Genomic DNA, 27,875 nt, shown 5'->3' with positions numbered 1-27,875 from the left:
TAAACCAGAAAATGAAAAGCACTTATTTATCTCATAGTCGTGAACAATGCGAGTTATTTGGTACAGTCAAACTGTAGCAATGGAAATGTATTGGCCTCAATATGTGATTGGGGTGGGCTGAATGGAGAACAAAAAGACATCACACTAGGAAGTGAAAGTTCACCTTTGATATAACAAAAACTTTATTAGTAAACAAAAACATCTCATACTTTGCACCCCCTACCCTGCTCCCATCCCCAATCCTAGCCTCCATTGTATATTTGTACAACATAGTGCTGAGATCAGACAGTATTCCATAAAACATGCATATACAAGATTATGATACAATGGCCTGCCCCCAAAAGGGACAGAGGAGGGGCAGGCAGTAGAAGGAAACAATACAATCCGGAGGGCTCCCTGTGTGCGATACTCTGTGGTTTTCCCAGTAGACACGGATTTTCCTTTGAATGATGCCTATATGATTAAATAAACACCCGGTGGCACCCACAAACTGAGTATGTTGTAAGGAATATATCGTCACAACTGAAAAATATGTATCTGCAGTCACTGGTCAGATCATGCATTATAGTGGGGTTTTAATAAAATCTCAAGGTTGAAAAACACAATATGTACTATACATTGCAGTAGTTTTTCCCCATTAACAATAATGAGGAAAGTTACAGCATAAAGTAAAAAACCATGACTCCAAAAAACAGATGGTCCTGCAAGATTTGATAGAACTTGATAACACAAAAAATGTACAAACTGCCATCAAACCACCATTAACACACCTCTACACCGCCATACACTGACGTTTAATCCACCAAGCTTCCATCCATAGAGATGAGGACCAGGTCTTCTTCATCACATATTGGCCATCAGAACCCACGCAAACATGGCCACACAAAGCTTAATAACCTGAAACTACACCAGGAATGCAATACAAATAATCTCTGACTGGACTGATTTACTTGATACATCTTGTCATTTACTAGGAGGGATTTTATTGTGTGGACACATTTTCAGGGCAATGAACAAAGTGCTAGTAACAGTAACTGTTACAAAAGGGTGACGTCAGCCATTTCTAGTTCCCATTCACAAAATAGGTGTAGATGAACATACTTGGAGGACGTGAGCCACCAATCAGAGCCTTTGTTTTTTAAACTGCCTATACATGAGGTTATATATGAGGCATTGGAGAATTGATCATGAGGGGAATTTTGCTGGAGTCTGGGCTGCCGAAACTGCAACAAATTTATCAATTGTCACACGGTGTTTTATAAATGTAGACATAGTTACTAACAGTCCCAGTGACCGTCCTTAAATTTCTGAGGCAGTCCCAGCAAATTCAGGCTGTCCTGGACAAAAAGTGGGTGGGGCTTTTGTAAGCCCACCCATAAGCAGGTAGTCTCAGCGGGTTTTGGGGGCATTCCTGGGAGGGTCTTAAACATGCCTGTAATTTACCATTTACGGTGCTAAGACTGATTTAGCACATCTGTAACAGAAAGCACTTTTTGCCTAGAGATGTTACTCAAGTTTTTACGCAACCCCTACTCAATGGCATACCTCCAATAGAGGCAGACAACACAGCTGCTATGGGGCCCCTGCGGGAAGGGGGCCCGCAGTGGAGGATAGGCCCCGGCCACTAATTACACTTGTATGGCTACCTGAGAATGTAAGGAGTGGAGAAGGACCTTTGGTGATGTTATCAACCGTGTGACCAGTGCAGGAAGCCAAGGAATAGCAGAGCAGCAGAAGTCTGAAGGACCTTTGGTGATGTCATCATCATGTGACCAGTGCAGAGGACTGGTGAAAGACCTGTGGGATATCGCTGTAAGGGGGGTGGAGCTTCTGTGTGGTGCCTGCTGGAGGAGAGGTTAGTGGTGTCCTGGGATAACCCATAACATCCTAGAAAAGTTGGGAGTTGTGGTTCTGTCCTATTATATCCTTCTCCATGTAATTTAAACGTATGCCCTAGTACAGTCTGGTAATGCTGGGAGTTGTAGTTCTTCTGTCCTATTGTATCCCTCTCCATGTCATTTCAACTTATGCCTAGTACAGTTTGGTATTGCTGGGAGTTGTAGTTCTCTCCTCTTATACCTCCTCTCTGTAATGTAAACTGATGCCCCATAATATGTCTGGCCATACTGGGGGTTATGGTTATTTCTTTTTAAAGCTATCACCTAGTACAACTAGATGATGTCCTATAATAATCTGGACTTGCTGGGAGTTATAGTTCTATCTTCTTAGGCTGGGTTCATATCACTGTTTAGTTTTGTGTGCAGGACTTTTTTCCGTCTAAAATAACAGATCTCAGACAGAAATTGTATAAACAGATGCCAAATGTGCAGAACTGATGCTTGAAATACAGGATCCATTTTTTCTTTATTTTTCCGTTCTTCTGACGGATCAGACATACGGAAAACTAAACAGTGATGTGAACCCGGCTTTATACTCTCTCTGTAATATACACTTGTATCCGATAACAACAGGCTGGACATGCTGGGAGTTGTAGTTCTCTCCATTTTACCTCTCCCTGTGTTGCTCACTAATTTCCAATAATAACAATCTGGTGATGATGAGACTTGTTGTTCCCTTGTCACTATAATGATGTTCTGCAGCAGCTGAGGTGTGTATTAGGCTTTGTTCACATTTGTGCTGGTGACGTTCACTGTTCTGCCCTGTCATAGGAGCAAATCAAAGAAAATCACTGTAGTTCCAGATCTGGCACTTCATGGATGTCAACACCCGACGGATCCCGCTGACTATGATGAGATCTGACCGGTTTCCATCTGCCAGGCTAGAAAATTGTGTCCAGCATTTATGACCTGATCTGCGAATGAGGCCCAAACACAGATGTGATCAAAGCCTTATACATTCTATAGCATCAGATTATGATGTTCTGCAGCAGCTGAGATGTGTATTAGGAGGTTCTGCAGCAGCTGAGGTGTATATTATGAAGTTCTGCAGCAGCTGAGGTGTATATTATGAAGTTCTGCAGCAGCTGAGGTGTGTATTAGGAGGTTCTGCAGCATCTGAGGTGTGTATTAGGAGGTTCTGCATCAGCTGAGGTGTGTATTAGGAGGTGCTGCATCAGCTGAGGTGTGTATAATGATGTTCTGCAGCAGCTGAGCTTTGTATTAGTAGGTTCTGCAGCAGATGAGGTGTGTACTATGATGTTCTGCAGCAGCTGAGGTGTGTATTAGGAGGTTCTGCAGCAGTCAGTTGTGACTGGATAAAATCCTTTAGTTTACTGGGTCTGCACTTTGTAAAATGTCCCTGTTCTGCTCCTCTGCCATCACACGTCGCACTGTGACCTGACCTGATCCTGCACTGTCTCCAGTCCAGACTCCAGACTAGTGCTGTGAAGATCTGCCCCAGGCCCTAACCGCGCTCTGCCAGCAACACAAACAGTAAGGCCTCTTTCACACGGGAGAGTTTTCCGTGCGGATGCGATGCGGGAGTTGAACGCATTGCACCCGCACTGAATCCTGACCCATTCATTTCTATGGGGCTGTGCACACGAGCGTTGCGTGAAAATCGCAGCATGCTCCTCTTTGTGCGTTTTTCACGTAACGCAGGCCCCATAGAAATGAATGGGGTTGCGTGAAAATCGCAAGCATCCGCAAGCAAGTGCGGATGCGGTGCGATTTTCACGCACGGTTGCTAGGTGACGATCGGGATGGGGATCCGATCATTATTATTTTCCCTTATAACATGGTTATAAGGGAAAATAATAGCATTCTTAATACAGAATGCATAGTAAAATAGGGCTGGAGGGGTTAAAAAAAATAATAATAATAATTAAACTCACCTTAATCCACTTGCTCGCGCAGCCCGGCATCTCTTCTGTCTTCTTTTTTGCTGTGTGCAGGAAAAGGACCTGTGGTGACGTCACTCCGGTCATCACATGGTCCGTCACATGATCTTTTACCATGGTGATGGATCATGTGATGACCGGAGTGACGTCACCACAAGTCCTTTTCCTGCACACAGCAAAAAAAGAAGACAGAAGAGATGCCGGGCTGCGCGAGCAAGTGGATTAAGGTGAGTTTAATAATTTATTTATTTTTTTAACCCCTCCAGCCCTATTGTACTATGCATTCTGTATTAAGAATGCTATTATTTTTCCTTCTAACCATGTTATAAGGGAAAATAATACAATCTACAGAACACTGATCCCAAGCGCGAACTTCTGTGAAGAAGTTCAGGTTTGGGTACCAAACATGCGTGATTTTTCTCACGCGAGTGCAAAATGCATTACAATGTTTTGCACTCGCGCTGAAAAATCGTGCATGTTCCCGCAACGCACCCGCACCTTTTCCCGCAACGCCTGTGTGAAGAGGCCTAAGGCCTCATGCATAGGACCGTGGTGTTTTTTGCGGTCCACAAAACGCAATTTGCGGAACGGAACGGGCGGCCCATTGTAGAAATGCCTATTCTTGTCCGCAAAACGGACAAGAATAGGACATGCTATATTTTTTTTGCGAGGCCTCGGAACAGAGCAACGGATGCAGACAGCACACGGAGTGCTGTCCGCATCTTTTGCGGCCCCATTGAAGTGAATAGGTAGGCTAGGTAATCACTTGCCATCAGATTCTGGTATTCGGTTCCAGCATACCAGCAGAATACCAGAATCGCCAGATCCAGCATATGCCAAACACTGCTGGCACCTGCCGGATCCCATTCACAATAATGGGGTAGTTCAAGATTGTTTCGCCCTTTGTTTTAGCCAGAATCTGCAACGGAGGCTTTTGCTGGAACCTCTGCAGTAGATGTGCATGTACCCTAATGGGTGCGATGGGTCACTCACAAGGTTGCCCAATTCAGATTCATGCCATGTTTCATGTTTGAAATTAGTTTTCATTGGTGTACTTTGAGACAAAGGTCTGTTAATTTTGGCTCATCCCTTAACCTGGGACATGCTACTCCAGTTCTCTGCACCCTCGCCGTACTGGAGTGGCTTTGGGAGTTCTTATGCGATTTTTAAATAAAGTCCCAGTCATAAATCTGGAGTGAAATATGGCAAACCATGCCCATTTCCTCACCTACCTTTCAAAACTGGAAAGAGTTGTGTAAAAATGCAAAAAGTAGCAAAAAAATTAACCTAAAAAAATCACAAAAGCCCTATTTTTTGATCTTTTAAAGCCTGAATTCTGGAGGGAAGGTCTTTGTAAATTCCACCAATAGACTTCAATGTTTGTGTTTGATCTGCATCACGGACAAAAGTAGTGCATCTCAGTGGAAAAAGAAGGATGTGTGAATAAACACGCTGAAATCTATCAATACGTGTGCTGTAAATGGAGAACATGGACGTGTGAATAAGCCTTAACCAGTAGCCTAGTTAACCACTCCATCTTTCTCACCCACTTTTCATTAGAGATGGCATAAAATCACAAAAAGTGGCAAATTTTTGTGCAACAATGGTGTGTGGCCAAATGTGTAATTATTTTGGTGTCAGCTTTCTAGTGCAAAGATTACAAATGAGATGCATTAAGTGGCTATGATGTTCAACACAACCCGTTTTGCCTCCCCACTTCCCCTAATCTTCTTTTCAAGTATGTTGTTCATATGTCCGAAAAAATTAAGATGGTATAAGTCTTATCCAAATAGCTTTGTTGCCCATGGCAACCAATCAGAGCTTATCGTTCATTTCCTAAAGTGCTCTGGTAAAGTAGTAGATGCACAGTGATTGGTTGCTCTGGGGAACAAAGACAGTTTGATAAATCTGCCCCCAGCACCAGTAAATGTAATACAATCACAAAAGAAGCTGTACTCACCATTTTTCTCCTCTGCTGTTTCCAGCATTATGCTCCGGCTGACCCTGCTGACTTTGCAGGACTGGAGCACATTTATGAAAGCAGCAGGGGAGAAAAGTAGTATTCTTTTGTAATTTTGTTCCATTAAATGGTCACTGACTTTTCACACAACTTTTCATAAATCAATAGCACAAGTGACCACTAGAAACTTGTTTTATCAGTGAGAAATGTTATCGGCTGTTTACCAAATACTTTTCACTTTGACAAATGTCTTATTCCTGTCCAGGATGGATCATCTCTACAGGAGGATCATATTACACATGTCAATGCAAGTCTATGGAGAGGAGAAGGGGGAAAAGTGACCAGGAGCTGAAGAGACAGGCACAAGAGAGAGAATGCACAGCTACATAGGAAAATTATAGCTCAGCATGTGCTTTATTCACAAGCATACAGGTCGGTACTTCTCTGTAATGCCATCCATTATTCTGGGGCTACTTCTGAGTGACTGTGAAACAGGAAGGAGATTCTCCTCTACTTTCTGTGAGTGCAGCGAATGGCAGCTAATGTTCACCCATCATGTCTGAGAGAACGGCAAACTAGATATTCAGCAGATACAGAGGAAAAACGCTAAAAGATGCCAGATACCAGTGATATAATGGCCAAAAATAGTGTTATTCCTCATGTACACACTGTACTACTGACCAATGCAAAGTTTGTTGAAAGCTCATCGACCCTTGCAGCCAGGGTTTTTATTTAATTAAAACAGCTCCTTAAACCTACCAGCAAATATTTGAGAGAGGTGGAGAATATACAAACTCAATTCAGAAGGTGTTCTCATTAGTGCTGAATCCATGTCCATCCAAAGTAACAATGGTCATTGTTATGCCACCTATTATGCTACTGCATATATAGAAATAACTGCATTTGAGGACACTGATCTAACAATGTCTGCCTGGCATTGGGGGTACATACTAAGCAGACTTGATAACCAACAAGACTCCTCCAATGCAAGCTAAGCCAGTCATTTATACCAACCCCTAATACTTTCCCAACCCAACCAAGGTCAGCGGTGGTGATTATGGTGTTTAGATAGGTTATCCTTTCATATTTTATATCCATTCTTAAATTAAATATACTTGTAAATGGAGAACTACATTGTATTAATACCATTTACGTGTACATATAATTTGCTATCAACAAAGAATCAGTTCTTAAAAGGATGAAAGGGATTTCAGCTGGTCTACTTCACTAATTTGGTTATGAATGAAATTACAAATGCGCTAAATTAATTTGTGATATTAAAAGATAGTCATTGTCCATTTATAATCTCATATACTGGATCCTGCCTCTACTTTCCCTGCAGAATGCCAGAGAAATCTACTGTACACATCAGTTCAGATTGCACATCTTCGACTATTTGGTATAACGCTGTTAACAATATGGCTTAGGATGATGGCACATGTTTGAAATGGGAGATGGTCAGTTATGATCCCACATTATTGCAATCATGAAATAGCATGACTATGGCTTGTATGGTTATGGAAGCATCAATCTGAATTTTTCTTGTGCTGTCTACATAGAATCCCTGACTAGTTTAAGCCAAAACCACCCAGTCTTTCTTCATTTAGTGATAACTAATTATGTAGAGGCTACAAAAGGTAAGAAAAAGGGTTTCACAGAATTAAAAAAAATCCAGAATCAATGCAACAATTGTCTTTGGGTTGCGAATGGTGTTGCAGTTCAATTCAGTTAAAGTCAATGGTGTTGAGCTGCAATACCACACACAAGAGTTGTGAATAGGTGTGACACTGTTTCTGGAAGGCAGTGGTCATGTTTTACTAATCCTGAACAACCCCTTTAAGGGATGAATAAATTAATATAATTGCCCTATCTACTCAGCCCAGGGGCAACATCATATCTCTCCAAGGAAATGGATGCTCAGATAAGTATGAATAAACTACCGTACTTTCTTTGGCTGCAATTACTTTCATTATAAACGTTCTATCTAAGAAGCATCCATTGGCCTACTAGACTAATCATAAAATCCCTGACGCCTGAAAAGTAGATCTAATAGAGATTTTACCAGATGAGATGAGGCATTCTCTAGATTCTCACCATCGAATTCTTTGGGTTTCTTGATCACATTATCTTGCACTTATAATATACCGGTAAAACTTTTATTTAGAACCAACTCTAAGAATTAGGAAGTTGGGAATTTAAAGGGAGTCCGTTACCAGAATTTGCCTTTATACATTGCTTACATAGCACTGTAGCATAACTATAGATGAGTCAAATGGTACCTTTGTTCTGATGTTCACCAGGGGCAAAAATGCAGTTTTATTCATATGTAAATGAGGGCTTGAAAGTGCCCAGGGGCGGCGTTCGGGTTGTAAGTGCCCAGGCCGCTCTGCCTTCTTCTCATATAACCCCTCCCCAGCCTGTTGCTTGGCCCGCCCTTTAAGCCTCTTGTGTCATCCAGTGTACTGGCCGAGATCCCGCCGGCGCATGTGCACTGCATGGAACGATGCTGCTGCCCACAATGGTCATCACAGTGCGCATGCGCCGGCGGGATATCGGCCAGTACACTGGATGACACAAGAGGCTTACAGGGCGGGCCAAGCAACAGGCTGGGGAGGGGTTATGTGAGAAGAAGGCAGAGCGGCCTGGGCACTTACAGCCCGAACGCCCTCATTTACATATGAATAAAACTGCATTTTTGCCCCTGGTGAACATCAACACAAAAGAACAAAGGTACCATTTGACTCATCTATAGTTATGCTACAGTGCTATGTAAGCAGTATATAAAGGCAAATTCTGGTGACAGACTCCCTTTAAGGTAAGAACATGGGAAACAATCAAAGTAACATTCATACCAAACTTTTGGTCATAGCTCCGGTCAGTAAGCCACCAGATGTCTAAATTACATGGAAAATGTACAGGAGCCAATACAGATTAAGGGCTCATTTACACGACCGTGGTTTGGTTCCGCATCCAAGCCGTTCCATGTGCTGTCCACATCCCTTGCTCCGTTCCGTGGCCCCGCAAAAATGATAGATCATGTCCTATTCTTGTCCGTTTTGCGAACAAGAATAGGCATTTCTATAATCGGCCGCCTGTTCTGTAAATTGCAGAAGGCACACGTTAGTGTGAACGAGCCCTAAATGTGGTGTTTGTAATCATTACGCCCAGAAGATGACACAGGACTAAAGGTGGATTTACACAAGCCAACAAAGCTTGTTCCCGACAATTTGCACTTGTAAATGTGCCGCCGATCACACAATAAACGAGCAAAACGCTCATTCATTAGGTAATCCTGTCGTTCGTACAGGCACCACCAATCATCATTTCTGGACAGTAGATGGTGCTGTCTAAACAGTGATCTGCCCCCCAGAAAGAATGATTCCGTATGGGGACGAGCGATCTCCTTCACTGAGCCGACTGTCAGGAAGGAACGCTTCCCGACAAATTGGCCGGTCCATCGGCCCGTGTAAACCCACCAAAAGCCCTGTAAAACTGCATCTTCATAAGGTCTAAAAGATTTCAAAAGCCATTGAAGAAACCAGGCTAAAAGTAGAGTGGGATCTAATGGGAGTTACATCAAGTCAATTAATGTTTCCATACAATATATTCTTCTGTCTTAAATTCATACAAGCCAATGGAAGGGGTTGTCCATGATAGGACATAAACTTTGGATATCAGTCTCCTATATAAACAAATAATTCATCCAAAATGTGTATGTGCATATACTGTGGAGTGTAGCGTAAAAGATTAGTATATGTGTATTGCACAGCTGTTTAGGGACACTGTATTGTTGATGATCTGCGTACTCTCTCGTACGCTTTGTGGAAACTTCAGGGTGTATACAATGTACAAATGGAAATTAATTCATCTCAGTGAAGCCTACAGGAAAACGCCTCTTCCACAGAGAGCAAGTTACACACACCTAGGTAGGTTCAAGGCAGGGCATTTCCATCACTTTAATATTTTGTGACTGCCCACCAAGATGCCCATCAGTTACTCAGAGAAAGGTTGTAATATTCTGCCCAGTTTCTATGATTGTCAAGTTGTCAGCAGAACACTTTGAATCCAAAGATCACTCTCTGCTGAATTTGGTAATGGATGAAATAGTCACATATTTTCTCTTAGGTATTGAGAAACTCAAGTCTTCGCTTATTTAAACCCACTGTCACAGAGTGCCATATATTGGTATACCATATGTTTCCTTCAGTCTCTCTCGACTTAGGATTTGAAGAAGTCTTCTTATGCTTGAGCACACAGTGAGCACAGGACTTGATAGGACTTTCCAGAAGTCATAATATAAACATAGTTTCTTACAGAGCTGACATCGGACTGTAGAGTATGGCAAAGGTAAAAATAAGGTGAGTTCCCTTCTCACATGCTTCCGAACACAGGAGTACAAGTCTTCTGTTTACTACTCCCAGGACACAAATCCATTCTCATAATCCAGGGAACTACTTTGACCCTGTACAATATTCACAGTTCATCCTCATCCAACTTTGCTAGTCGAGGAACAGGTATACTCGCTTCATCTGGGGGTGAGGCGTAGCCAGGGAGCTCCCGGGACAATGTGCTGAGCTTCTGGAGGAAACAAATATGTCGTAAGGTTCAACACAAATGCTCAATTAAAACAAACACTCTGTTACATCTAGTGTTAAGGCCACCATACACATAAACCCGCTGAGAACGGTGGGTTCAGACGTCAGAGTCTAATGTGTATGGGGAGCACCTGACTCTCCCTTGAGAGATGATGTTGGTAGAGAGAAAAGTGAATATTTTCGCCCCCGATCCTTTTGTTCCCATTGAATACACACACATACACATTTGGCCAAAGAGTGCATTCGAAAACTCTTTTACCTTTTTTCACATTTTGTTATGTTGCGGCCTTGCGCTAAAATTAAAACCCATTACTCAGGATTTAGTTGAAGCCCCAGTGGCAGCCTACAGTCTTCTTGGGTATGATGGCACCAGGTTTGCAAATTTAATGTATTTACTCCCATTTTTCTATGCAGATCTTCTCAAGCATTGTGAGGTTGGATAGGGACCTTCGGGAGACCTCCATTTTAGGTCTGTTTAGGTTCACGTAAGGCCTCTGGCTGGGCCACTTAAAAACATTCACAAAGTAGTCCCTAAGCCACACCTGTCTTGGTGTCCAATCAATTGACTTTACCACAGGTGGACACCAATCAAGGTGAAGAAACATCTCAAAGATGATCAAGAGATATGGGAGGCCACCAGAGCTAAATTTCATGTGTCATAGTAACGGCTCTGAATACTTGCAACATTTTTTTCCTAAAATTCTGTTTTCACTTTCTCATTATGGGGTACTGAGTGCAAAACTGAGGGGGGTTAAACTTTTTTTATTTTATTTTAGCACAAGGCCGCAACATAAGAAAATGTGAAAAAAGTTAAAAGGTCGGAAGACTTTCTGAATGCAATGTACAGTTGATCAGAATGCATGAGTGGCAAGACAATGTATATGAGCCTGCATTAACAATTCAATTGTTTAGCCAGGTTGGATGATGTTAAAGAAATGATTAGATTATAAATTTAGTGATTGTGTGGGACAAGTGCCCAAAGGCATTAAAGGATTGTCTGGGCAATTTTGGCAAGACTAAAGAAACTGTCCAGATCTGTAGTTGCTATCAGGGCATGTAACAACACTCATGCTACATGAGATGTACCCTTCATGATAAAATTTGTCTTGAAATGGATTTGGTTATAATACTTCTTACCCGACTGTTAGGGTCACTTTGTGGGGTTCCATTGGAGACAGTAGAAGTGGAGGACTCCGGATAATGATTTAAATCAAGACTGATGTGTGCTGGGGTAAGAACTGCTGAGGGGAGGACATCTGAGTGTGAACCCTTACGAGGAGCGTGAGCCTGTTGCATTATAAAAAAAAAAATCATTATTAATGTCATTATTTTTTTAATTGAGAATTTTTGAAAAGTCTCAAAAAAGAATCATGAATAATAAACCCAATGTGACTACAAATATTCTAAAACTTACCTTGCTTCCAAGTCGGCCCTCACGAGGGTTGCTGGGCAAGTAAAGGGATGGCAGGGAAGAGTTATATGACTTGAGATTGGGCACTTTATTTCTATCCATAGAAGCAGATGAATGAGGTCTGAGGCCCCCGTGACTTTTATCCATCATGCTGCTGTTAATGGTTCGGCCGAGACTATTGGACTTGCTTTCTCGGCGTTGGTACTCAATAGGCGACTGAAGTGCTGGAAATGGAAACACTTTTATATATAACTAGCTGAAGGACCCGGCTTCGCACGGGTATATTTCCACTAAATCATTTAATGTTTGTGTGTGTCGTTAAAAGATATCGACAGTATCCCCCATAGCAGTGACATCTACAGCACCCCACCCCCTTAACTGTAAACTCCACAGCCCTTCTTCACCCCTTAACACTGACCCCCCACAGTGCCCCGCCACTTTAAAATGGGACCTCCACAGCAGCCCACCCCCTTAACTTTGACCTTCACAGCAGCCCGCTCCTTTAACAGTGACCTCCACAACACCCCACCTGCCCCCCTAACAAAGACCTCCACAGGGGGGCATTATTGTCTTTAACTGATAGTATATAAAACCCCACAGAATTAGTATACACTTACAGTCATGCGAGTTACATCAGCCTCTACAACAACGTTGGCTAAGCGTCGCAATCAAAATCATATTAACTCATAAGCTGTCTTATACTAAGAATGTTCTTTGTTGCCTATAGCAACCAATCAGAGCTCATATTAATAACAGCCAATGGCTCCTGTAGTTTGGCGGTTAGGTTACTAAGCGTATTTTTGGGCAAATAATTGGAAAGCGTGGGGTGAAAATTTCCACTCAAAACATAGTCTATGACGTTTCCCGAGTCACAGAAGGGCGGCTGTGCAAAATTTTGTGATTGTAAATGCGACGGTGCAGATTCCTTTAGTGGACATACACACATACATACACTCAGCTTTATTAGATGTAGTGCTGTACTTTTTATTCCACAATTGTTTGACAGTTTACTGTCTTATAATTACTTTTCTATACATATCAATGGGGGGGATTTATCAAAACTGGTGCTAAGGAAAACTGGCTTAGTTGCCCATGACGACCAATCAGATCCCATCTTTCATTTCTCAGTGCTACTTTATAAAATGGAAGGATCCATCTGATTGGCTGCCATGGGCAACTAAATGAGTTTCCTTACCAGCAGTTTTGATAAATCTTCCCCGATGTTTAGTGTTTCCATTCAACCTCAATGTATGTATTGTACAAGAGAAACCAGTCAACATCCATAGGGCTGCTTCTGTCAACCTTTATAGGGTTGGTCTCATGAAGACAGCCCCTATTCTTGGGGCATTTGGATCTTATAGAAGGTGGTCCCCTGCACAAGACCCCCTCTATGAGCCAGAGAAAACAGCTGCTCTGTAGGAGCCATCCATATAATACATAGGTGGCTGTTCATCTGAATGGCTGACACGTAAGGGTCCATTCACACGTCCGCAAAATGGGTCCGCATCCGTTCCGCGACCTATTCATTTTCAATGGGGCCGGAATGTGTTGTCCGCATCCACATTTGCGGATCCGTACTTCCGCATCCGTGCTTCCGTTTCCGCAAAGAAAATAGAACATGTTCTATTCTTGTCTACAATTGCGGACAAGATTAGGCATTTTCTATTATAGTGCCGGCGATGTGCGGTCCGCAAATTGCGGAATGCACATTGCCAGTGTCCGTGTTTTGCGGATCCGCAAAACACTTACGGACGTGTGAATGGAGCCTTATACTACATTTCCCCTGGAGCAGAAACCTCTGGCAGATCAGAAAAGAGTTGTCAGTAATGATACAACCCCTTTAAGGAGCACCTGTTATCTCTCCTGACATCTGAGCTTTAGTAAATACTTGTATTCTTGTTCCTCTGTTATTCCTTCTAGAAATGTATTAATACATTTGCAACTGGGTGTTACTAGTTGGGGGGGGGGGGGGGGGAATGTCCTCCCCAGTGTGCAATAGCAGCTGTCTAGACACAGCCAAAGTGAACAGTTGCACCTAGTCAAGTACTCAGAAGGAACAACAGAGGAACAGCACATACATCCTGTCTTGAGGGAGATACATATGACTCACTTAACACTGCATATGAGCGCAAAATGGAGTGAAATCATTAGTATTGCAGTTACTCACCATTAAGAAAGTTACGCTGGCTCTCCAGTATCTGCCCAATCTCTCGAACCCAGGCCATTCTAATGTCAGGAGAAGAGGATTGCAATATGTAACGCACCAAGTTGCGATCTGTACCTCGTGATGTCAGTGCAAATTTACAGGGGTCATTATCCACAGGTTCTTCAATTCCTAGACAGCTAATCTAAAACACGGCAGCAAAATATATGGTATTAAAATACAGTTCTTCAAGCCTGTGAAAAAACTGTGACACATAGGGAATATACTGTATATGTATACAGGTTGTCCCACGAAAAATAGTCTGCCGTTTTCAAACCAGCACCTGGATCATTCTGAACACTTTTGTAATTGCATGTAATTAAAAATTGAGTATAGCCACTGAGTTATTGAATAAAATGTAAAATGTATCAGTATAGCGTCACCTGCTGGTTTTTTTTCTCATTTTTTTGTCCTGGTCACTGAGAAGGCCGCACATGCTCAGTTTCATCCTTCAACTGTCTCCTGAGCTGTGATAGGGAGAGCACGGACACGCCCCCTGAGCTGTGATAGGGAAAGCAAGGACACGCCCCCTGAGCTACAGCAGAAAGGACGTGCCCCCTGAGCCGCCAGCTTGATATAAATATAACACATTTGAACAATTAAAGGGGAGATTACTGGGTCATGTGAGGTACAGGGCTGGTTCTAGTGTTGTTAGAAAGAGACTGTCATGATGTCTCATTTTCATTTTTAACAATAATCATGGGGTAACCCCTTTAAAGGGGTTGTATCATCGTTAGGATATGTCCCCATTGTCTGATAGCTGCAGGTCCCACTTCTGGGACCTGCAGCTATCTCGTAAATGGAGCCTGGAAAGTTACAGAAGGCGCATCACGCGGCCACAGCTCCCATTCATTTCTATGTGGCCAATGGAAATAGCCGAGCCAGTGCTTGCCTATTTTCGGTGGCCCCATAGAAATGAATGGGGTGGCGGCGCCCTCCTTGACTTTCCAGGCTCCATTTATGAGATAGGTGCAGGTCCCAGAGGCGTATCCTAGCAATTTGTCCCCATTGTCTCAGAAGACACAACCCCTTTAAGGTTTATGAAAGGCAGTTTTGTTTTTCTTTCCGCAGTGCCGGGCTCTGATGAAATGAACAGAAGGTTCCTAGCAATAATTTTTCTAAAATTTCTATTAGACCATTTGCCAAAGCAGTGTCCTTTAAGTGCTGCCCTTGAACACAAAAATGTTAGCAAAGAATGAAGGATTGTCATGAGTCTAGTGCGGTCCATCCAAATGATCAGTGAGGGCATGGCGGACGTGTAATGTAAAGTTCTCTGCACCGCAGTGGTAAGGGACTCTGTGCTGATATCTTCAGTGGGTACACCATGCACCATGTCTCGTCTCTTTAGAAGTGCAGCTTTGTAAAGTAATGCAGCTTCTAATAGCGTGAACACTGCATCCCCATCATGTCAATTATTCATCTGCTTTAATGATGAAGGTGGAATTTTATCAAAGCACTTAGCACATTTCACAGAACACGGTACACTGGAGTGCTCCACATCTGGTGTGGTCAAGAAAACTCTCCGCTCATTCTTTTCACACTATTGATGCTACTGTACTATGTACCATACCCCTGCAGCCAAGGTAAGGGGCGTAATGTGGAGCGTGATAAATTCTATGCCCAAATTTTACCTAAAAATTGTATTTTACATGAAGAGAAAACACAAGGCCCAACATATTGCCTGTAACCTCCAACTGGTGGCTATAATGAGTGGGACAGTAGACCCTTAAAGGGGAGATCTGAACACTCCCTAAACCCCCCTCTTGGTGGGAGAGGGGTCCAGCACTGCAACATTATATGCTATATCATACAAGGTAAAGATAGATTTTAATGGAAATGATATTGTTGAAAAATTGTAACTGTGATACTTAGCAATGAGCTTAAAGGAGTTCTCCGGGAATTAAGAAAATGAAAATATGGAAATATTACTTAATTAGAAATAAATTCCCAAATACCTTTCATTAGTTATTATGGCTCGTTTGTCTGGGGAGCAATCATCAGGAGAAACAAAATGGCCGCCGTCCTATTAGTACACACAATACCTGTCCTAATCACACAGGAGGACAAGTTACTTCACAACACTGAGGTAAAGAGCTGCCTTATCCTCCTCTCTGCTCTGACTGTCAGGGATTATGATCCTGAATACAGTTTAATATGATATTTAGCTGAATCTTTGTATGAATGGAGTTCATGAGGAGACGTAAAATACAGAGAGGACAGACAGGACAGGCTGTGGTAATGTGGGGCTGTGCACAAGTGCTGCTGCTTATGAACTCAATTCCAACAGAGATTCAGCTAAAGTTCTTATCATCTGTATTCAGGATCATAATCCCTGTCAATCAGAGAGGAGGATGAGGCAGCCCTTTATCTCAGTGTTGTGAAGTAGCTTGTCCTCCTGTGTGATTAGGACAGGTTTTGTGTGTACTAATAGGACAACGGCCATTTTGTTTCTCCTAATGATTGCTCCCCAGACAAACAAGCCATAATAACTAATGAAAGGTATTTGGGAATATATTTATAATGAAGTAATATTTAAGTATTTTCATTTTCTTAATTCCTGGAGAACCCCTTTAATGCTCATGACTTTTGTTTCACACCAAAGCTGAGTGATTAAAGGGACACTTTTTCACCAGAAAGGGGATTTAAAAAAAATAAATAATCAATAATCATAGAAAACATTTTTCTGAATTTTTGCCTGTTCTTCTTTTTCATTTCGGCAGTACTGTGCCATTGAATGAAATACATAATATTGTCTTTCTGTGGCAGTCAACACACATGACAAGACCTCCTATATACATAGGTAATCCACTGTCAGTGTACCGCTGCTGTTAGCAGATGTTATCTGGAGGCAATCCTCGTTATAATAGTGGATGTAGAATTGGGATAACTGTGTGACTTCTCTCTTGATAGGCCTAGATAAAGATGCCTACAAAATAGCATTGAATTGCTTAGTGTAATGTGTGACGCTCTGATTGAGTCACTACAGTGGGGTTCTTTCTGGTCAGAGAGAATGGTCTGACTGAGGGGAAGCTAAACAGGCAGGGAAGGAAGTAGAATACATAGAGTGACTTTAAAAAATGATATCTAGAAAACCATCCACCAGTTATTTTTATTAAATGGGACAGCTCTGTAGTATTTACTTGAACAGGATGGAGAGGAGAAAGCAGCGCTTTTATGAGTGCTGCGTTCTCTTCAAACAGCTGATTGGCGGGGGTACAAAAGAAAACAACCCCTTTAATATGTGGAACAAAAATTTGATAGAAGGGCAAGATCATCTATCCATGCTGAATGCTCACCTTGATGCTGTTTTTAAAGATGTACCCAGGCAATGAAAACCCCTTTTTCTTGTCAATGGGTTCACTAAAGATTATGAGCTGCTCAAAGAGGAAGACCCTCCGCTCCTTTCCCCTTGTCAGAAAACTGCAGTCCTGTTCTGTTACCATGAATGTGTCTTGTTGGAGAAGCTTCCCCTGAGCTGTGATTTTCCCCTAGAGTACGGAGAATGAACAGATTGACAGCAGTGAGAAACCTTATGTGTGCAGTGAGTCAATATATAGACCAGCAGAGTAACAAAAATCCAGCAAAAAACAAAACAGCAGGGGAGATCCCTTGCTTGTTCTGCTTGTATCTGCTATTATTTACAGGAGAAGAGATGCCATACCTCAAACCCTTGCAGCCGGCCAAGGTTCATCATGTCATTGCATCTTTTAGGGACAAAACACATCACTTCCACTGCTTTCTAAAAAATGTAAAGATTAAACAAAATAAAATTATAAGAAAGAAAACATGTGTCTCATCAACGCATTCATTCTGCATAATGTCAACCACATAGTTTAAAGGGCTTTTCCGGACTATTAATACTGATGGCCTATCCTGAGAATAGCCTATCAATATTTGATTGGCGTAGGTTTGACACCCTGTACCTCCACCAATCGGCTGTTTCACAGTAGCAAGCCCTGGAACTACACAGCTCCGTCCATTGTGTAGTGGACACAGCTGGTAACTGCAGCACTTTTTCAATTGAAGTGAATGGGAGCAACACTGCAGTTACAAGCTCCGTCCACTACACACTGGACGGAGCTGTGTACTTCTGAAGTCAGAGCTACAGCTACTTTGAGACACCCAGGGGCGGACTGGCCATAGACCCTATAGGGACATTTCCCTGTGAGCCAATGCCCAAGGGCCACCTGAACCCTCCTCAAAGCATCAAGTACTTATGTAGCTCGCTGACCATCCTGAGGCATCTGGAGTAGGAGGAGAGAACCTCAGAAGAGCAACTTCAGGGGAAGTATTTTTTGTTGCTGGGGTATTATTTTGTGTTGCACTGTGGTATTTGGCTTTGCTGGGGCGATATTTTGTTCCTCAATATGGTATTGCTGGCCCTGCCTTCTCTTAATACTGAGCGGCCTACAACATGCGGACACTTTTTATTTTTTCCAAGGCCACTTTAAAGTCCCAGTCCGCCCCTAGACACAGCCGATTGGAGGTTAGGTCATCAATATTAAAATCCCAGAAAACCCCTTTAAGGAGAGAGTTTTCTAAATTCTGATCACCAACAATTATCTGAAAAAGAAGGGATATCGCAGTTTTTTTTGGGCACTGGTTGTGCATTGTGAACCAGTAGCTGGCCATACACTATAGAATTAGATTCGATTTTTTTTGCCAATCGTTGATGCCTTGACATGAATGAGTGTGGCAGGTTTTAGGCATTGTGAAGTGCTGCTGTTGAAAAGTCATTCGTGCCAAACAACAGATCTGCATCCCATCAATGGAAGCCCAGACTAGACCACATATTGTGGCAGAGATTGAATTGTGATCTAACGCACTGGAATGGAGCAGACATTACAACTGCTTAAAGACGTCTCATCTGAACACTTCTTGCTCAGATCACCTATATGAATAGGTTTTTGTCTACACAGCCAGCCATCGATTTATCACATCGGAATCAAGGCCAACTGCGAAAATAATCCTTCTTGTAAGGATCTGATATTCAGTGTTATATGATGCGCACAAAATATAGGTTCTGTCCTGGTCCTAGATGTGTAAGTTTTTCTTTTAAAAATACAGCTCAGCTTACAAGTAACTGGTACCCAACAATCCAAAAATAAGGACAAAGGATACCCAAAAACCAAACTGCAGTACCCTTAGACACCACTAGGTCACATCCATTTATACTTGATACTATGATTTTATGTAAACCAAAATGTAATTACACATTCTATTGTAATATTATACATTACATCCATTATATTTAGGCAGCGTACAAGTAGATGTTATAACACCACGGCATTAAGTAAGTACTGTGGGAAACATTCAGTATGTCTAGGTTGTTGCTTGGCAATAGAGGTGGGGGCTGATGCCTGACATAGACGGACCACTGCGTCACTCACCAGACAGTATTAGGACTAATAGTGCACAGTGAAATTTGGCACAGCTACATCACATTACTGGATCGCTGATGTGTTTATTATGTTTTTCTCTATTGCAGCAGGGAATTACACTTTATGCTTTTAGTTACTGTAATAACATCACCTAATATGCAAGAAACATAATAATGCAACATATCCAGAGTCATCACCAACCTCCAGTTCTGTCGTGTCTTGTCCGGCTTTGCTGTAATACTTGAGGAAGTCCTAGTATGGGAACAAATGCATTTATTTTAAAATAGATTTTTACTCTATTCACCTTTGCTACAGTAAAAGCTGTACCAGTCCTGCCCATGTTAGTAATAAGATTCTTACTCCATGCACTGGGATATTTACTAATTCTGGGTCACTGTCACAGAAACATATCAATCATGCTGCAACCCCTTTTAAAGGGGTTGTTAGGGTTCAGAGCTGAACCCAAACATACCCTTATTTTCACCCAGGCAGCCCCCCTGAGGCTAGCATTGGAGCATCTCATGCTCCGATGCGCTCCCTTGCCCTGCGCTAAATCGATTTAGCGCAGGGCAAAGGATAGCATCGGAGCAGGAACTGCTCCGATGCTCAAGTCAGGGGGGCTGCCGGGGTGAAAATGGAGGTACAGTACAGACCAAAAGTTTGGACACACCTTCTCATTCAAAGAGTTTTCTTTATTTTCATGACTATGAAGGCATCAAAACTATGAATTAACACATGTGGAATTATATACATAACAAACAAGTGTGAAACAACTGAAAATATGTCATATTCTAGGTTCTTCAAAGTAGCCACCTTTTGCTTTGATTACTGCTTTGCACACTCTTGGCATTCTCTTGATGAGCTTCAAGAGGTAGTCACCTGAAATGGTCTTCCAACAGTCTTGAAGGAGTTCCCAGAGATGCTTCGCACTTGTTGGCCCTTTTGCCTTCACTCTGCGGTCCAGCTCACCCCAAACCATCTAGATTGGGTTCAGGTCTGGTGACTGTGGAGGCCAGGTCATCTGGCGCAGCACCCCCATCACTCTCCTTTATGGTCAAATAGCCCTTAATTTCAAAGTTTTCCCAATTTTTCGGCTGACTGACTGACCTTCATTTCTTAAAGTAATGATGGCCACTCGTTTTTCTTTACTTAGCTGCTTTTTACTTGCCATAATACAAATTCTAACAGTCTATTCAGTAGGACTATCAGCTGTGTAACTACCTGACTTCTCCTCAACGCAACTGATGGTCCCAACCCCATTTATAAGGCAAGAAATCCCACTTATTAAACCTGACAGGGCACACCTGTGAAGTGAAAACCATTTCAGGGGACTACCTCTTGAAGCTCATCAAGAGAATGCCAAGAGTGTGCAAAGCAGTAATCAAAGCAAAAGGTGGCTACTTTGAAGAACCTAGAATATGACATATTTTCAGTTGTTTCACACTTGTTTGTTATGTATATAATTCCACATATGTTAATTCATAGTTTTGATGCCTTCAGTGTGAATAGTCATGAAAATAAAGAAAACTCTGAATGAGGAGGTGTGTCCAAACTTTTGGTCTGTACTGTATGTCCGGGCTGGTTGTGTGTGTGGGTCAAAGCAAAGACCACTGCATAGCCCAGCCTTAATTGTCTGACTATAGACCAATCTACAAGAGCTTCTCCAATCTCCTGAAACACAATAGTTTTGTAGAAACTGGGGCCCTCCATGCTTTTTCTCTAGGTTTCAACATAGGCTGTTGATTAGTTTTGATGGATGTCAGTTGCAGTCATTAGTATTAGGGTTTGTTCACACGACCGTCCCATTTTTTTGGGGTTCGCAAATTGCGGATTCGCAAAAAACGGATGCTATTATAATAGTAGTATAGCAATAAAGTATTTTATTGTGTGTGTGTTCTTGTTAGAATTTTCTAGCAAAAGATTCAGCAAAACTTGCAAGTTATTCACTAAAATCTCTGCTCTTTTGGAGCTCAGTTGCGCATAACGGAAACGGGACGGATCCGTTTTGCAGCCCATAGACTTCTATTATGACGGAATGAATAACGGAATAATTGCGTTATGGTCCGTGGTAACGGAATCCATAATGTAATTCACCTTTTACCACCAAACGAAGTGTGAACGAATTCCATAAGCGGAAATTCGCTCATCTCTATATGTAGTCCTGAATCTCTATCACATTGTGGGTGACAGGTCCACTTGATTGCATAATCTGATTTGTAATATGAAGTGAACAATTGGGGAGGGAGTACTATGCCTCATACCTTTAGCAGCAGCTGGTACTTCATGATCCTCTGCACGGGTTTAATAAGTAGGTCATTGAGTTGCAGGCGATGTGACAGCTGTTGCCTCAATTCCTGCAGCAGGATGGGTATAACCATGTTATGTATTCGGAAATGTGGAAACAATATAATAAGTTCATTTACCCTAATATAAAATACCATATTACAAGGAAAGCTAATTTTTACACAATAACTGTGATGAAGTATAAAGTGGGGTAACTTGTAATTGCAAAGAAAACAAAATGGCAAGAATGGTTTCTACAAGTGTCCTTAGCCTAAATGCTCATGGACACAGCAGTGCTATATGCATGACCTTAGTATGGCAACACTCAGTTTTTGAAGCCAAAGTCGAAGCCAATGCCAGAAGTGGATCATAAATGGAGGACATGTAAAGAAGAAAATCTGAGTTTTCTCTTTTTGTGCGCACTCCTGGTTTTGGCTTCAAAAACTTCATCAAGAAACCAGAACGAATGGCCATTCTCTTAAAACCTTGATGTTGCTTCAGTTTTTTCTCTTTAAAAAAAACCACATGGCCCTCATGGGGTAAATTAAGTCTTTCTCGCTCATGCCAAGCTGCTCTGCTCCCTTAGCACTGTATAAAAAAGCAGGCTGAGTACACTGTATAGAAAAGCCGAGTAAAGACCTAGTTCATGAGAACATAACTTTAAAGAGGACCTGCGGGGTACCCCCTGCTGATGCTGCCACCCTGAATGTTTTTTTAAAAAAATATCTCTCCTGTGCCCCCCTGTATTTTCACCGCCCAGTATGTTATTTCTGAGCATCGGTACAGTGAGAAGGAGACGCCCATTGAGAAACCCTGGCGTCTCCTCCTCCCTGTACCGATGCCGAGTATTAACATACAGGGCGTGAAAAATACAGGGGGGCACAGCGGCGATATAAAAAAAAAAAACATTCAGGGTGGCAGCATCAGCAAGGGGGTACCCCGCAGGTAAAGGTATTTATCTAGAATAAAACAAAACCGTGAAAGGTCCTCTTTAAAGTTATGTTCTCATGAACTAGGTCTTTACCCGGCTTTTCTATACAAAGCACCCTGCAAGTAAAAGTAATTATCTAGAATAAAACGAAACCATGAAAGGTCCTCTTTAAGGGCTAATCCTATCACATAAAGTGATATGTTGTTACTTTCTGCCATAAGGATATTTCTTGTACTTATTTAATTCATCCCAATATACTTCATCCGGTGTAAGTAGATATTGCTGAGAATTTATCATCAGGGTGATATTTGATGTTTTGCTTGAGTCTGTGTCGGAGTACTTTGCCCCAGATTTATTGAGTGGTGCACATTTGTTAAACCCTTCAGGACTTCCACCACACATGTATGGCAGATGTCCGCACTTTAAAGATGGCCCCCGCTGCAGAGCAGGCGACATAGCTGACGGGTTTCTGCTGTTTCACAAAGCACACACCCAGGGGATGACGTCGATCGCAGACATTTAACTCCTAGGATGCCATGGTCAATTGTGACCACAGCATCCTAAGCAGCTTTCATTCCCTGTGGCAGCCTTGGTCCCTCTGAAGGATCCGAGGCTACCACTGTAATGGTTTCTATGGCGCCCTCTTCCCCATAACAAAAATAAACATGTAAAAAAAAATAAACAACATCAGCATCGCCGCATTCCAAAATGCACAAACTATTAAAATATGTGTTTATCCGATACAGTGAATGCTGTAACGAAAAAAAAACTAAGCAAAATGGCTGATTCCGTTTTTTTTATAACTTTAACTCCCCAAAAAATGAATAAGAAGTGATCAAAAAGGCATATACACTCCAATATGGTATAACTGGAAATTACAGATTGCCCCGGAAAAAATGAGCCCTCCTCACAAAGCTCCGTAGACATAACTATAATGAAGTTGCAGGGGTCAGAATATGGTGATGAAAACAAAAAATCTTTTTTTTCTAAATTTTCTTTTCTTTTTTTTTTAAGTATTAAAACAGAAGAAAAACTGATGGTCAGGTCAGTTTTACTGCACAGGAATTGTGTTTTTTTAAATTTTTTATTCATACATCACATGCAATAATAAATGGTAACATTAGAAAATTCAAAAAACAAGGCCTCATAAAGCTAATAAAGTTATGGTTCTGGGAAGGCCAGAAGTAAAAAAACGAAGATGCAAAAATGGAAAATCGTTCTGTCCTTAAGGCGTTAAATTTGGAGCATCTTTAAACCACTTTTTAAACCCTTTTGTCTAGACATGCTACTCCAGTTTTTCTACGCAATCTCCCTACTGTACTGAGTTTGTTACAGTTTTGCGTTCCTTTTTTCATTTTTTTTTATTTGGAGTGAAAGTCATTAACCTAGCTTACCACACATACTTTCTCACTCACTTTTCAAAACTGGTGTGAGTGGTGCAAAAAGTTGCCAAATTTTGGGCAAGTGACCCAAAAAGTCCTATTTTGTGATCCAGTATTGTAACATGGGGGCACTGCATGGGGCAGCACCCAGGCTCCTCTGTCACTCTACTGTCATCGGACAGTGGTCCACGGACATCATAAGTGGGTCTGACACTGCATAATAAGTGAGCACTGGACCTTATTCCAGGGGCATTTGCAGCTGAACCAATATTGTGACTCTACCAAGTTAATACAAAACTTTAATGTGCCCCTGAGTATGCACCTATACAGCTGATGGTGTAGGGGTGATGTAGGTAGGTAGTATAAGGGCGCTGGTCACCTCTTCTCTAGGGAGTTGTAGTTTCACCACAGCTGGAGTGCCGGAGGTTAGCTATCACTGCTATAGGGTCTACAGGTATATTTCAATCATCTATTCAAGCAGTAATATTACTTACTTCAAAGTACGTATCAATATATTCTGACACAACGTGCTCCGACTTGGGCTTGTTCTGGCAATATACCACATACATGTGCAGCCTGCGCTCCTGCAGAAAAAAATAAAATAATAATATATTGATTATTGCACATAGGTCATAAACATGCGGTGAAATACTGGCCCCCACAATCTACAACAGTCTTCTCAGCAGAGCCACCTAGATAGTTATGTCAATGGGTTTACTTAAAGGAAATGTGTCATCAGAAAATGACCTATTATTTAAATTACGTTTTTACGTTTAACATTTTTGATGATTTTGATGTCCATATCTATATTTAAACTAAAATCATAAAATCCTGCAGTTTTTGCACTGGCCACCAAGCCTAATAATAGGCACCACCTCTTGGTCTGTACAGATCACTTTACTGCAGTTATCTGCTTATCTGTCATTCTAATCCTACGTGTAATGATATCACCTCTGTGTATAGATAAGGCATGATCCTCCAGTCACAATAGGTGATTGTCAGAGCTTATCTATTCTTTCCTTGTACAATGACCTCTGCAAAGGTCACAGAGCATGCCCAGAAAAATCTCCCATAGAAGTCAGTAAGGTCCCCTCCTGACCATTGTGTCTATGGCCTATGGGGCTGCCGTAAAGCAATATTCTTACTGCTGTTAAGGACAGCTCATGCAAGATGGCTGCTCCCATAAACATGTTCAGGAAATAGATTTAAAAAAATTGTAATCAGAAAATAAAAACAAATAGGCAAAAAAGAGCTCTGAGTTGCTCAATCTGTCCGTAACTGGGATAGCACAGCTGAAAATTCATTACAGGAAGGTGGCTAAGCGGCTACTAGACACCTCTGGCCGCAGCTTATCTCCCCTTGTTAGTGCTCATGCACATGAACATATTTTTTTTCCGTGTTCGTTTCATTTTTTTTTGTGGCCCGTATGTGGAACCATTAACTTCAATGGGTCCGCAAAAAACGGAGATGACTCCGCGTGCATTTAGTTTCCGTATGTCCGCACAGCTGTTCTGCAAAATGAGCCCTTAAAGGACGATAAAATAAAGCCAGGATAAGAACCATCTATACAAAGTTAACTACTTCACTGTATTATTCACGGTTACCGTCTATTAGACGCATTGAAGTGTGGAAGTAGTAGTAGTAAAGTGTGGAAGTAGTAGTAGTAAAGTGTGGAAGTAGTAGTAGTAAAGTGTGGAAGTAGTAGTGGTAGTGGTAGTAGTAGTAGTAGTAGTAGAACTCACATGTTTTATGAAGAGATGTGCTAATCGGTTGGGATCCTCAAGGCACTTTTGAAGTTCACCTAAGAAATAGCTGTAATGTAACAATACATGAGGCGTCAGTACAAAGTAAAATAGAGAGAAGTATGGACTGAACATGGACATTGACAACAGACTTCGGCTGCTTTTACACATAGGTTTTAATGGCATTTTGCGCACTTTTGCAGTTTTATTGGCTTTTTTTTTTGCATCTACATTTTTTGCAGTGTGTATTAAAGTGAGTAAAAACGCCAGCGCCAGATGTTAGCTGAAAGTCTATGGGAAATATGAAACACAGGCCACACTTTTTTTTACCTAGCGGCATTTCTGTTAATTAGGTGATATCAGGAAGACTGTTGTTCACACAGTTCTCTCTAAGGTCCCTTTCAGACGAGCGAGTTCCACGCATCGGACTGGCAGCGTCAGTATGCAGCAGCACCCGTCCTGACCTCCCAGCACTGACTGGGTTAGATAGCATTATATTGCTTTATGATGCTATGACACCCTTAGGCCCCTTTCACACGGGCGGGATTTCCGCGCGGGTGCGATGCGTGAGGTGAACGCATTACACCCGCACTGAATCCGGACCCATTAATTTCTATGGGGCTGTGCACATGAGCAGTGATTTTCACGCATCACTTGTGCGTTGCGTGAAAATCGCAGCATGCTCCTCTGTGCGTTTTTCACGTAACGTAGGCCCCATAGAAATGAATGGGGTTGCGTGAAAATCGCAAGCATCCGCAAGCAAGTGCGGATGCGGTGCGATTTTCACGCACGATTGCTAGGAGACGATCGGGATGGAGACCTGATCATTATTATTTTCCCTTATAACATGGTTATAAGGGAAAATAATGGCATTCTGAATACAGAATGCATAGTACAATAGGGCTGGAGGGGTTAAAAAAAAAATGAAATAATTTAACTCACCCTAATCCACTTGTTCGGGCAGCCGGCATCTCTTCTGTCTTCTTCTTTGAGGAATAGGACCTTTGATGACGTCATTACGCCCATCACATGATCCATCACCATGGTGATGGATCATGTGAATGACCATGTGATGAGCGCAGTGACGTCATCAAAGGTCCTTTTCCTCACAGATAAAGACAGAAGAGAAGCCGGGCTGCGCGAACAAGTGGATTAAGGTGAGTTAAATTATTATTATTATTTTTTTTAACCCCTCCAGCCCTATTGTACTATGCATTCTGTATTCAGAATGCTATTATTTTCCCTTATAACCATGTTATAAGGGGAAATAATACAATCTACACAACCTTGAACTCAAACCTGAACTTCTGTGAAGAAGTTCGGGTCCGGGTACCACATTCCGTTTTTTATCACGCGCGTGCAAAACGCATTGAACCTGCGCGATAAAAACTGAACAACGGAATGCAATCGCAGTCAAAACTGACTGCAATTGCGTACCTACTCGCGCGGGTTTGCCGCAATGCACCGGGACGCATCCAGACTTAATCTGGACACGCTCGTCTGCAAGGGGCCTTACAGTACTAGAATGTATTGGATAATACTGTCAGTGTTGTCCAATACATTCCAGAACTGTAAGGCCCCTTTCACACGAGCGAGTTTTCCGTGCGGGTGCAATGCGTGACGTGAACACATAGCACCCGCACTGAATCCTGACCCATTCATTTCAATGGGTCTGTGGACATGAGCGTTGTTTTTCACGCATCAGTTCTGCGTTGCGTGAAAATCGCAGCATGTTCTATATTCTGCGTTTTTCACGCAGCCCTGGCCCCATAGAAGTGAATGGGGCTGCGTCAAAAACGCATTGCATCCGCAAGCAAGTGCGGATGAGATGTGTTTTTCACTGATGGTTGCTAAGAGACGTTGTTTGTAAACCTTCAGTTTTTATCACGCGCGTGAAAAATGCATCACAACCGCGTGGAAAAAACTGAACAGCGGAACGCAATCGCAGAGAAAACTGACTGAACTTGCTTGCAAAATAGTGCGAGTTTCACTGAACGCACCCTGAACACATCCGGAGCCAATCCGTCACGCTCGTGTGAAAGGGGCCTTAGGCTCTTTCACACGAGCGGATGCTGTGCGTGTCATCCGCAGCGTGAATGACAGCCAAGCCCCGTTCCGGACAGCAGAGACACGGAGCAGTAACCTGATTGATAATACTATGTGCCTCTCTGTGATCTTTTTGCTACAA

The 27,875-nt window shown here is 42.2% G+C and overlaps 1 protein-coding gene and 1 long non-coding RNA gene across 4 annotated transcripts in view; one reads left to right on the top strand and one right to left on the bottom strand.

Annotated features, from left to right (window-relative positions):
* Window positions 1–158: 158 nt before the first annotated feature.
* LOC120996072 lies at window positions 159–27,793 on the top strand. The gene is made up of 3 exons (XR_005777720.1): window positions 159–1,030; window positions 15,552–15,560; window positions 27,739–27,793. It is a non-coding gene; the product is annotated as an uncharacterized LOC120996072 (long non-coding RNA).
* The window catches only part of ARHGEF25 (Rho guanine nucleotide exchange factor 25), a 378,058-nt gene continuing 359,444 nt past the window's right edge, over window positions 9,262–27,875 (bottom strand). For 2 of the 3 annotated variants that reach the window (XM_040425760.1, XM_040425762.1), the window contains 10 exons: window positions 25,688–25,757; window positions 24,440–24,529; window positions 21,611–21,703; window positions 19,551–19,601; window positions 17,630–17,707; window positions 17,265–17,456; window positions 13,933–14,113; window positions 11,769–11,989; window positions 11,492–11,641; window positions 9,262–10,337 (listed from right to left, as the gene is read on the bottom strand). In XM_040425760.1, the coding sequence (XP_040281694.1) occupies window positions 10,233–10,337; window positions 11,492–11,641; window positions 11,769–11,989; window positions 13,933–14,113; window positions 17,265–17,456; window positions 17,630–17,707; window positions 19,551–19,601; window positions 21,611–21,703; window positions 24,440–24,529; window positions 25,688–25,757 (1,231 nt within the window). In that variant the 3' untranslated portion in view covers window positions 9,262–10,232. The remainder of the gene's footprint in view (window positions 10,338–11,491; window positions 11,642–11,768; window positions 11,990–13,932; window positions 14,114–17,264; window positions 17,457–17,629; window positions 17,708–19,550; window positions 19,602–21,610; window positions 21,704–24,439; window positions 24,530–25,687; window positions 25,758–27,875) is intronic. The other variant, XM_040425761.1, reaches the window with a different exon arrangement.

Source organism: Bufo bufo, chromosome 3 (assembly GCF_905171765.1).
Source record: "Bufo bufo chromosome 3, aBufBuf1.1, whole genome shotgun sequence".
Lineage (NCBI taxonomy): Eukaryota > Metazoa > Chordata > Amphibia > Anura > Bufonidae > Bufo > Bufo bufo.
The sequence above is the reverse complement of the archived record's forward strand: the minus strand, read 5'-3'. Positions and strand labels throughout refer to the sequence as shown.